General features: G+C 47.8%; 4 protein-coding genes across 4 annotated transcripts; 2 read left to right on the top strand and 2 right to left on the bottom strand.

Moving 5' to 3' along the window:
* Positions 1-1,926, bottom strand: FOBCDRAFT_237456 (uncharacterized protein; the record flags this gene model as incomplete). Its single annotated transcript, XM_059610147.1, has 3 exons — positions 1-447; positions 504-1,667; positions 1,774-1,926. 3 exons carry the CDS (start codon positions 1,924-1,926, stop codon positions 1-3), a joined length of 1,764 nt encoding a protein of 587 aa, XP_059464300.1.
* An 831-nt stretch (positions 1,927-2,757) lies between these two features.
* On the top strand, positions 2,758-5,056 carry FOBCDRAFT_237455 (amino acid permease-domain-containing protein; the record flags this gene model as incomplete). The annotated part of the gene is made up of 5 exons (XM_059610146.1): positions 2,758-3,047; positions 3,107-3,373; positions 3,447-4,469; positions 4,522-4,769; positions 4,806-5,056. 5 exons carry the CDS (start codon positions 2,758-2,760, stop codon positions 5,054-5,056), a joined length of 2,079 nt encoding a protein of 692 aa, XP_059464299.1.
* Positions 5,057-6,927: 1,871 nt separating this feature from the next.
* FOBCDRAFT_237454 (uncharacterized protein) lies at positions 6,928-8,421 on the top strand (the record flags this gene model as incomplete). The annotated part of the gene is made up of 5 exons (XM_054703555.2): positions 6,928-6,941; positions 7,129-7,151; positions 7,492-7,556; positions 7,997-8,046; positions 8,193-8,421. 5 exons carry the CDS (start codon positions 6,928-6,930, stop codon positions 8,419-8,421), a joined length of 381 nt encoding a protein of 126 aa, XP_054559530.2.
* Positions 8,422-10,938: 2,517 nt separating this feature from the next.
* On the bottom strand, positions 10,939-11,273 carry FOBCDRAFT_126335 (uncharacterized protein; the record flags this gene model as incomplete). Its single annotated transcript, XM_031175020.2, has 2 exons — positions 10,939-11,037; positions 11,121-11,273. 2 exons carry the CDS (start codon positions 11,271-11,273, stop codon positions 10,939-10,941), a joined length of 252 nt encoding a protein of 83 aa, XP_031051805.2.
* Positions 11,274-11,915: the final 642 nt, after the last annotated feature.

Below are 11,915 nucleotides of genomic sequence, written 5' to 3'. Positions count from 1 at the left end.
TTAAATCGTCTCATCCCAGCGCCTCCTTAAATTATCTATTAAAATAGCCTCCTCGCCAGGCCTGAATTGCAATCTCCACAACCCCGGCCCCTGGCGCCAAAACACCTCCACAATGCCGCCCGGCCCAACTGCTATAGCGGCCGGCTCATCGTGCGAACGCAAGGATCCTCTGTACGTGGTGATATCCGCAACGAGTTCGACATGACGATGGTGCAGGTCTGCTTCGCAAACGCGGTTGCTAGCGTCGAGGAAGTACATGAGGTGATCTTGCGGGGGAGGGGCCATGCATGAACACCGTATCCGGAAATCTGTGACTTGGGCCGGTATGGTGACGGGTTGCTGGGGGTCGAGGGAGAGGAACAGGGGGTATCGCGCCGATCTTAGGCCCGTTATCGCGGCGACTTGGAGGCCGTGGTGGAATTGGATTGAGGTGAGACCTTGGTCATCCTGCCGCCTATTCGTCAGCGTAACTATTCTTCGGGCCAGGGGCAGCGTAGGCTTACGTTTGGCATTTTGCAACAGGGTAGCCGGAACGGACCCTTCGCCTCTCTTTCGCAAGTCCAAAGGGCCGTGTGAATACTGCCATCCTCGCTCGACTGATGCTTGTCCCTCATTTGAGTCGCAACTATAAGATATCTCCCATCGGCCGTGAAATTACAGGTTTCCGACGCAACAGTCATGCCATCAAAAGAGCTGGGTCCGCGAATCGAGATGGTGACGGCCCAGTCGAAGTCCACCTTGTGCTCCGTCAGGCGAACAAGCAGAACCCGTGCTGCGAGGCCAACAGCAACAAACGAGTTGCAACGAGAAATTGCCAAGCACAGCGGCGTCATGTCCTGAAGTGGCAGCACTGCCGATCTCTCAGCCAGCCCTAAATGGTCCAATACGACTAGAAACTTGCCCGTGGCGCCCTGCGATACGATGGCAGCTATCATTCCGCAACCCTCGGCCACAAAGAGCGTGCTTCCGGGGATTGCTTGTCCGCCTTCTCCCTGGCGGAGAATGGGGATGAGGTCAATGAGCCTTCCGCTGTCGCCTTGGGCATTGAGACGAGCTATGACGAGGCTGTTTTTTTCCCAGAGGAGGATAGATACCCCGTCGGAGGAGAAGCAAAAGGAAAGATATCTGATATCACCGCTGTTGCCCATCGAGAGGATTGACGACGCGGCGTCAGGCTTCGGTCTTTTGAATCGTGTAAGAAACGACCATCGATGCGATCTTGGCGAGACCTGTACAGCAGAACTGTTGAAATCGCGGTCGGATGAGAGAGGCACATCATTGTCGGGTCGACGGACATAACACGGCGCGTAGTTTGCTATGGTCGGGTCGACGGGAATAGGCAGCGAGGATTCTGGTTGTGGCGTCAGAACCTGTCTCGAGGTATGAGGTGGTATCGGCGGCTCAGACTCGGATCTCAGGTCAAACGAGCCGGGGGATAGTCTGGCCGTTTTGGCGCCTGGAGAAGAGCGCGAGGGAGAAAGCCTCGAGTGAGTACCGAATGGGACTTCGGCAGGGAGCTCGGGAATGTGAGGATGAGGAAGTTCTGGGGGGGTCGGTTGCCCGCTCCTCGAATCGAGTGATAGTGGTAGCCTGCGGACGGTATGGATTCGCGAACCGCACTTTGGGCAGAGAGCGATATTCTCGACGGCGAAGTTGAAGAGACTAGACTGGCGGCAAGAGGGGTCAGCGGAGAAGGACACAATTGCCAGAGTTCCAGTGCAGAGCGAAACTGATGGAATCGCATATCAAAGGAATCTGGACGAGCTGGCCTACATCTGAAGGGGACTGGGTCAACTTGGTCAACGGCGGCCACCCAGGCTCAATCAAGTGGAGGTAGGGGCAGTCGACCATGAGGAACGCCTCAGACCAGAAGGGAATGGGCCCGCTTTCGAAAGCTGCCACCGGTACTGGCCCATGTCTGGACATGGTCTGCTCTCTGCCCTTTGCCCTTTGCTTCGGCTGCAAGAAACGGTGCAACATTTGCTGGGCCAGATGCAAGAGCGGCGGTCCACGGACGGGGACCTACCCATTTGACAGTGTTCCCAAATGCCAGGAAACGGGACTTGACCTTCTGCCGCCGGGTGGGGGCTCTCCGGCACTACGTAATTAGTAGTTTCCGATTTGGAGGTGAGATGACAAAAGAGCAAATCTGTAATATGCAATCTGCACAGATGTCCATTCCAAAAGTTTTGTAGTCATATATTGCTTTTCCTGCCAGGAAAGTTACCACGTTATGTACATCTAATAGATCAACCAGCTGTAAAAGGCTCGAAATTAGCGCTTATACCACTTATTAAGCCACCCTCTCTCGTCGAGTAGGGCGGGTTGAAACCTCTGCTTGTTCAAGCGCAGCCCCAAGCCATCGACGCCAAAGGCCGAAATGGCTTGGGCTATTTTTAATAGGCTGAGACTTCCATCACATAATTGGCCCGCTGTTGTGCACGCCGCTCGCTGCGCAGCCTCAGGTGCCGCTAGTCACTGTGGGCTGAGCAACCAGTTGAGCCTGGTCTGGATGCATAGCAATCCAAACTCTGTCCCCTAGCTGGAAACACTGGGGCGGCATTCAAAGCCCCAGCGTGCCGCCGCCGGATAATAAGAACAGGATCCCAAGGACATCACCCAGGAGCTCACCGACTGGTGTCTGGGTACTGCTCTCTTCCATGCCGGCCCATCTCGACTCGAAGTTGACTAGCAGCATTTTGCAGGCCTTATTTTAGCTTTTTATTTTGTATATTTGTTTTGCACAACCAAACGAAAATGGAGCAAGTCGGTAGTGTCAAGGAATTTCCTTCCCAAAACATCATCTCAAGAAGGCCCGTCGGGATTGCCATGTCCAGTTTGGTATCACCAGGCACTCCATCTTATCCTCCATCCACCTATCCGCCGTCGATTTATCCCGCGTCTCCCGAACAAGACAATGTGAGCCAGAGTCACGGTGGACACAGCATCACCTTACTACGAACTCCTGGGAGATTAGGACCCTATAGTCAACCCTACTCACTCGAGGATGGTGGAAATGCTGCCATCCAGCCGGGGAATCAGTTGAGGTTGGTCTCCTGACATCTACTAACCCCCGTTGTCTCCAAGTCTGATCCTTTCAACTCAGCGCCGAACTGACGGAGCGGCATGTAAACATGATGGCCTTCTCGCAGTGTGTCGGCATCGGGCTCTTCCTCCAGGCCGGCAGGGTCATATACCTCGCCGGACCAGGCCTTGGTGCCATCGCGTACATTGTCACCGGGACCGTTCTGTGGTCATGTGCTGCATGCCTTGGCGAGATGACAGCCCTGTTTCCCGTCAAGGGCCCCATCATCGAATTTCCTCGTCGATTTCTGGACGAGTCTCTGGGATATACTGCGGGGTGGATGACATGGTAAGTTGATAAATTCATACAAGTCACCTTAGGCATTGGTGAAGTAACCCTCAAATACTGACGCCAATGACAGGTTTTCCTGGATTGTGCTTGTAGCCGCCGAGCTTGTGGCTATAACTCACATTTTCCAGTTCCGATATCCTCAAGAGCTCCTCCAAGCAGCCAGATATCCCGATCCCACACTCGAATTCTATCCCAGCGCGTCGCCCGCGGTCTACGTCCTTTGCTTCTTTCTCATCATGTTGACTTTCAACATGCTCCCAGTACGGTGGTTTGGCCGACTGGAGTACATCTTCGGCACTATCAAGATGCTCTTCATCATCGCCCTTATCCTTTTCAATGTCATTATCCATATTCAACAGCCTGTCAAGCGCGGAGCCTTCTGGACCTACAATGAGCCCTACTCGTTCGCTGCCGGAAATATGACCCTCCCCAACCAGGATGTAGTCCAGGGAGATGCCGGCCGCCTCCTCGGTGTTTGGGAAGCTATGACGACCTGCCTCTTTGGCATGATCGGCTTTGAAACCATTGCTATCACGGCAGCTGAGAACAAGGATCTTCGAACGGAAGAAACCGTGAAGATTGGCACCCGCAAAATCAGCCTCCGCATTATAACCCTCTACACGCTCGCGACCTTCACCGTCGGTCTTAACGTCCCCTACACGTATCCCACCATCGTGGACAACGCCGTCATCTCCTTTGGCTTCGGCCAAAACTCAGCCTTTGTCGCCTCTCCAGTAATTAACCGACTGAGGGTCTGGCCGTACATCGTCAACGACTTCATCATTTTTTCAGCCACCACGGCGGGGGCCAATGGACTGTACAACGCGTCGCGGACGCTGCATGCGCTGGCCAGCATCCATGAGGTTTGGCCGAATTGGGGACCCGTACAGGCTCTTCGTCGGAGGCTCGAACGGACGAACTATGGGGTGCCCCATGCAGCCGTGGTTCTCAGTGCGTGCTTTGGACTCATGGGATTCCTAGCTTGTAACCCGGATTCGCAGAAGATTCTAGGTCGGATGGTTCGGTGTTGTGTTGTCTCCATGATGATTACGTATGGGCTCGTGGCAGCTAGTTTCATCGAGTTCTACAAGAGGTGAGTACAACTGAAAGTTTCCAAGCAGCGCGCTTTCTAAATACGATATTAGTGTGGAAGGTGCCGCAGCCGGTCAGACCATGGAAGTGGTCGACATCTATAATCCATTAGTCAGGCAGCTCTACGACCGCAGCAATCCGCGATATCCATACAGGTCACACGGCCAGTGCCTCCGGGCATACTATGCGGTACTCGCATGCAGCCTCTTCGTCATCTTCAACGGGTGGAGGACCTTTATCAGCCCTGTAAACATTAAAGACTTCTTCGGGTGCTACATTGCCGTGGGTTGCCTCCTTCCCAGTTAGCATCAGTCCCTCTTTGACGCAATGCTGACAGATTCTTATCAGATCCTTCTGATGGCTATGATATCAATCATGTATCAAATCAAATTCTGGGGTTGGGACCCGCGCAAGTGGAGGAGAAGGGTGTCGGATAACCGACTTGAAAGGCCTCAGCCAATGACGGCCGACTCGGTCCCCCGGCGAGGACAGCTGGCACTGGTCACCGCCGGTGAGATGGCCGATGGTCCTAGACGCGTCGAGAATATTAGGAGGTTTGGAAGGTGGTTACTTGTCTGGTTAAAGTAGGCGATTACTTGAGAAAACGGATATCTTACGGAAGTGTTGTCAGTCTGAGTAGCAGGTTACAACTTGTTGTTTATATGATTCGTAAAGGGAAACAAAACATTTCAACCTTCCATATAACGGGATTTACTTTCCTTGCCTCTAGGACTGGCAGAAGCTGATAATAGAGAGTAGGTCGAACACAAGTCGACGCAAGTTGGCGTTGTATTGGAGTTGAAGAGTTAAAGGCCTGGTTGAGCGAGACAAGATGTGATGAGAGATTTCAGTCAAAGTCTTAGATCTCTGACGAGAGGTGCTTGGGGAGAAGCACCCTGATACGATCAGGAGCATGGCGGACCTCGCATTGACGTACCATGCGAAGGGCCGATACTCCAGGGGGAATCAGCACTTAGAAATTCCAGACAACAGCACGAACTTCTAGTTTCGTATAGCTTAATTGGGTACCTGTATGCCTGGATACGTTGAAAATACATTTTTTAGTCTCAAATCTGCGTTTCTGTTGTATTACGAGGGTTGGAATGAACGACCTTAAGGGCGGTCGGAGAATGAATAGAAGGCCGTTGCGCGTTACATTTTCCTATTTTAGACTAGAAAGCCTTTGGTATAAGCATTAAATTTCCTTATCAGGTTAGCCCATTCTCACGGCCCAAAAAGTCTCAACGTGTTATGTGAAATCAGCAAATTTCACTAGCAACACAAAGCAACAATGGAGTTCCGATTCGTGGACGAACATGACCCCGTTGCGCTGCGTCGACGTCGCCTGCAAGCGCAACGCACCCAGAGATGACGGCAGCGGCAAAAAGCGAAATAATTATATATTAAGACCCCAATTCATCAGGCCGAGGCGCCTCAGACAGTCGACTTTGCCGCAGACGCAGACGATGTGCAGACGAGACTAGGTAACAATTTGCTGGCCGACACTGGGAATTCGGACCTAATACAATGCCTTTCGGGAACTTCCTATAACTTCTAGTCAGGAAGACGATAATCTAAGCATAATCGATACCGGACCAGTTTATTACGACGAGGAGATCGTCGATGCTTATAGTAGCGAGGAGCGCGAAGATCAGACAGAGTCTAGGAGTCCAGATGCTTTGCTGGAATACCAGTCCATTATCGACACTGGGGGACGTTATTATCTGTTAAGTGTATCGGTATAGTACTTCGTGTTACCTAACAGCGCTACTCTAAACAGACCCATCATAGACACCCGGCAAATGAGTAATTATACCCTGTTCATATGTCTGGCAATTCTTGTATTTTTAAAATGCATAAACTTTAAAACTTATACTACCTGTTTGTGGAGATATCAGTTGGGTGCTAGCATATACTCTGGGTTTTCAGCTTTATCTTATTGTTATTGATATAACATATATCGCAAAGCAACAACTAATTAATGCAAATAGGTGACAAAAGAATTCGCGTGAATAGCGACTAGCATTTCTGATACCCTAGGGCGACCTACTCTCGAACTTATACCCGGTATATAAATAAATAATTCTTCCTTCGAAATTGCGTCTCTCAGCACCAGCCATCTTAATTCCCTCCCCTTCCATCTCCGCACCTAACACGACGTTAGTCCTTTAACTCTTTATTATATCTTCCTCTAACCTTATAATATCCTCCTTTCCTCTTTAATCCTCCCTTATTCCTCCTCCTATTAACTTATTCTTTAAAAAAGCACCTATATCTAAAACGAGGCAGTAACTTGTGCTATAAAATGTTATAAAGTTCGAACTTACACCTATTAAATAAGCGCATTAAGCCTCCTTTATTAGAATAACCAGGGACTATAGAAGGGATCTGCCGGGTTCTTGCAGTTCACTGAAGGCTTTGCGGATTGCCGGTTTTCGAAGCTGTTCCTCCTTTTGGACATGGGCTTGGTCTGGTAAGTCTTATCTGGTGGATGTACTAATCGTAGAAATGTCGTCCTTAATATGCCTGAATGAACTATCGCTTGATTTAAATTATACTACGAAAGCTGTTATAAGGTGGCAGGAGGATAATATAATGTAATTCTTAATAAAGCCGGATCTAAGATTAAGTGCTATTATACTTAATACAAGGTTTAATAGGGAGGCTGCTTTTTTTAAGCTAGGTATACCTATTAAGCTTAAGGGGTTAGATACTATTATAAATGCCATAGTATAAGTTTATATTTTATTTATTATGTCTCTTAAGATTATTAAGAACCTAACTATTCTTATAGTAATAGGGGAGGCATTTAAGTCTATTACTCTTAGTCTTAACTTTATATTAAAGTATCCTCCTACTATTATTATTTATACTGCTGCTATTAAGCTATTATCTCTATATAGAACATCCTCTAGAGTATTCCTTAATACTATCTATAATCTATCTAAGGCCACTGCCTTCTCTATTTATATTAAAGCTTATAATACGCCTCCTAAGCTATAATATATTAGTAAGATAGCTAGCCAAGGTCTCTTTAAATACTATAGCACCTAATACTATATCACCGGTTTATATAGCGGCATTAGAGGTAAACTTATTAAGCCCTTAGGCAACACAGCCGCACTACTATTATATAATAAAACCACATCCTGTCTACCGCCTCTGCCTCCCTTAATTAAACTTCCCTGTAAAAAACATCCTTGCCAAGATATTAAAACTTAATTCGACGATATTACCCTTCTCTGGGCCAAACTCCACGCTATTAAGGAAGTGCAAAGCCGAGTCAAAGCCTTGGAGACTAAGAACGAGAAGCTGAAATAGCAAAACAAGGAACTAGTTAAAGGCATAGATAAGCTCTAAGAGTAATACGACGCGCTAAAACATCGTTTTGCGGCGCTTAATTCGAAGAATAAGGAGTTTACTAATATATATAACTGCTTATTCTTAGAATTATATAAAGATATAGATAGGGTTAAGGGGGTTATTAATTTTATCCTGGAGGGATAAGTTTATGAAGAATTGCTTAAGGTGATTAAAAATGTTATTATCAAGGAGATTATGACGCGGCTGGCGAACAGGTAAGCCTCATTGCCGTCGTTTCTAAACTTATTATTCACCTCAGGCTATAGGACAAGTTTATCGAGGCTCTTAATCCCCACCACAGCGGTGCCTATCTTAGACCGCCAATTAAGGGACACCATCGACCGTTTTAAAGATATAACAGCCCTTGCACACGCGTCGCTTCAGCCGTCGCTAACATACCCCAAGATAAGCGACTCATCGCTTCACCCCCAGCACCCGTCACTCCAATCAGTCTCATCGCCCTGATTGCCATCGGCACCGTCTCCCAACCCGTCGTCGTCCTACCCAAGTCGACCATCCGAGCAATCGGCGCTTTCGGCATTAAACGACAGTTAGCGCTCATCATCGTTTCGACTGACGCCGAACCTTGACTTCTAGAAGGGACTCACTCTTGGTGATGACGTGAAGCTTGGAGACTGAATGAAGCTAAGTTACACTGGCTGGCTGGCTGGGTATAATGCCTTGCTATATTATCGGTAATTTAGTGACTGCATTCTTAATAATTTCATTGTCAGCAGCACAAGCACAAGGGCTCAACGTACCTCCCCTAGTCCTACAGTCCAAAATCAATTGTTGTATAATTAATCTAAATATTGACTGGGTCGCCACCCTGAACATTAGTCAGCAGCCTCCTGGACGGGTTATCGCCTGTTATATCAGTAACCCTGCCTTTTGTACCTTGCCATATAAATTACTATGGAGCGCTACCTTGGCCGGGTCGCGGCATTCTCCGGGTCGCGCTCGGGAAATGTATTCAAAAAGAGAAAACCTTTTTTCTCCGAACAACCAGTCATCCCAAGCCTCAATATTACTATATAAGCACCTAAACAGGGTAGAAATCTAAAGTCTGTGATTGGTCCGGAAGCCGAAACGCGGCGAGTTTTGGGCATTAATACTGGAGAAGGTAATTTGGTCGGCCCTATTTAATCTGTAAAGCTGTGGTGTGCAGAGGTTGAAGGGGGCTTTTCAAGTTTCAGTAATGCAAAAAACCACCTAAAAGGTGCTTGTTTTAGCAAACATTAAACATATTTTCTACGCCTCCCTTATGTCATTCTTATAGTTACATCATGCTAAAACCAGTCTAGAATGCTCTTATGTCTTTTCTCAGGAAGTTACGCGCGTATGCTCTTCTCAAAGTAACTAAGAACATCTGCATCTGAACCAATATGCAAAACCGCCTTAGGGGAGTATAAATGTGAGTCAGGAGAAATATGATTATATAATGGGCTTGCAGCCATTCTAGTGTGATTCGTATTTGTTAGCTCCCTGAACCATCTTTAAGCCACCGTAACATCGTTTATATATGCAGCATGAATACGAAACCTTAGCCAATAGTGAATGTCAAGTTACTTCTTCACATAAATGGATGGCTTTTAAATCTTACGTGAGCTGCTTCATATTGCATCTTAGTGACGTCCTACCTCTATAAACCCTCACCACTTCGGGGGCACGGCAGGGTCATTCACTTTTATAGCATGAATACGACGTCAACATTGCGCAAAAAAAAAAAAAAAAAGGTAATGTATGTAGACCATACAAATTCCATATGCCTAAACCTACGTGCCGTGACTGATGGGGTTTCCCGGAAATCATCATACGTTAAAGGCAGAGAGGATACACCTAGACTTGCCATTACAAACACTGGTGGCATCTGATTTGATATCTTCAAGGGCCCTTTTAGTCGTGGCAGTATTTATACCATTAATCGCTTTCTGAGTGGGTTCCGATAATCGAAGATGCACTGTATAAGGCCGCTGCCAAGGTCATCGATATTCTGAACAGTGGTGGCATCATTTTTGAGGAGCATGATCTTACATCTGTTTCTTGAATCTTCCTCAGCAACTGTTCCCTAAACCAGCCGTTGCTGTCGAGGACACCGAAGAGACCGAACAATTTTCTCTTGAGCCTCGGACTATTGAGAAAAAGTCTGTTCCCACAGCTGGCTATACTACCAAGGACCATCTCGGTGAAGACGGAAACTGCCGAGTGATCAGCCAACTGTGTTCAAGGCAAGATTGCCTTTCATGAGATGGGCGATCTGGTCACTGACTCTTTGTGTTGTTCGATTTCACACAACCATGGTTCATTCTAACTCTCAGCTTTGCTGGCTTCACCTCCAGCGGCGCTGATGTTGAGCAATACAGAGAGGGACCTTTGACCTCTCTGATGTCTGAGGGGTTAGCATGATCTGGAAGGGCGAATGTTAGATGATTAATCACTAGGCATACTGCACATCTCAGGTTCATTGTTGGCGTTTTGTAGATTAGGACTTGGTATGAACGTACTCCTGGAGAGACGAGTTCAAACCATAGGCTTCTACTGCCTCTTTCATACCGTCTTCTTTTAGCCGTGCTCTTGCTTACACGTGGTGACGGCTTCCCTCAAATGTCTGTCAAGCTATCCGATGTTATTGGTCGAACACAGCCACTTTTAGGTGGGCTCTTTAATCAAGTGCCGATCAGAATGAATATGTTAGCTTACTGTTAGTTTCACTATTCTCATTGCTATGTGAGACCAAGATTGCTGGGGTATTAGCGGTAGATTGCAACGTCTGTTCATGCTACCTATCTAAATATTGTGGCATCCCTAAAGCCTTGAGATTCATAAAATGGTAAAACAATGTACATAAGGACCGTAACTCATGCAAACATGATTAAAAAACTCATGTACCCGTAAAACCTCTCCCTGGCTCCGTCGTATCAACTGCTCCATAATGCATCTACCGCATGACTATCAAAAGTGAGGATTAAAACTTAGAGTGAACGAGTGGTAAAGAAGAAGCAGAAAAGGATCCTTGCCTGGAAGAAAGGGCTCCGTGAGAGTGGAAGCTGGAGAGAAAGAATGAAAGTTCGCAGCCCCCTCGTTTATAAGACGGCCAGTGAATGACTTTACATCTTGGGGAATTCGAATTTGGGGGGGACGCAGTAGGGGCTCTTGCTAGGTTTAAAGAACTTGCAAACGGTATCGGGAGGGCAAGTTCCACCGTTCTGTGTAGAGTTGTTTTGTTAGATATCTCTTTTTGGGGTAGTTTGATGTGTAAAGTTTGTTGGGTGTTGAATGGATGACTTACAACAAACACGGCACGGGTGTTGCACACCTCCCAGCCGGTGGTGCCAGCGCACCGGTAGGTTCCGGGTTGGCAGCCAACCAGGTTGCCGTCGGAAGCAGCCTGGGCATCAGCGAAGGTGGCCATTACAGCAATGATTGTAGCGGCCAGCTTCATGATGATGGTTGGTGGATTTCGTTAAAGAAGAGTTGGGAAAGAAAGATTGAGTGAGAGTGTATTGTAGACTTCTTATATGCTTGAGTGGTGATGAATAATTGGTTCGATTTCTAGGCGGGACATCGAGGTCCTTATATAGTTAAATATAATATACTGAAAGGCCGTTTTTCTCTTGCTATCAAGTTGGACCGTCATATTCAATACGAGCTGATGACACCTTACTGCCGTTCGACTTGCTCAGCCCAAGCCTTGTGCCTTTCACCCTTCGGACGATCTCCGCCAAATGATGTATTCCATCCATCTCGGGGGTCAAAGGGTGCTCTGTTTTCTTCTAGGTTCCGCGGAGGGGCATCAGGTAAGCCACGAAGAGCAGCTTGCTTTGTTAGTCTCCCACTCTGCCTCCTCCGCTCCATCCCGTCTGCGCACAGTCCCTTTTTTCCTCTTCTGCAACATGTATGGAATCGATATTAACGGGCTGGGCGAAGGTCCGCAGGCCGTGGTTTGAGTCTTCTATTAAGGTGGAATACGATATGCGGGCTTGGGCATGAGGAGCGAGCGATCGGCGAAATGGGAAGGAGAGGGAAAGGTGATGGGGACGTCGGTCAGATCGAGATCATGCCAGTCTCACGTCATGAAATAAAG

Source organism: Fusarium oxysporum, chromosome II, assembly GCF_013085055.1.
Source record: "Fusarium oxysporum Fo47 chromosome II, complete sequence".
Classification (NCBI taxonomy): Eukaryota; Fungi; Ascomycota; class Sordariomycetes; order Hypocreales; family Nectriaceae; genus Fusarium; species Fusarium oxysporum.
Note: the sequence above shows the minus strand (reverse complement) of the source record. Positions and strands in the feature narration are given on the sequence as shown.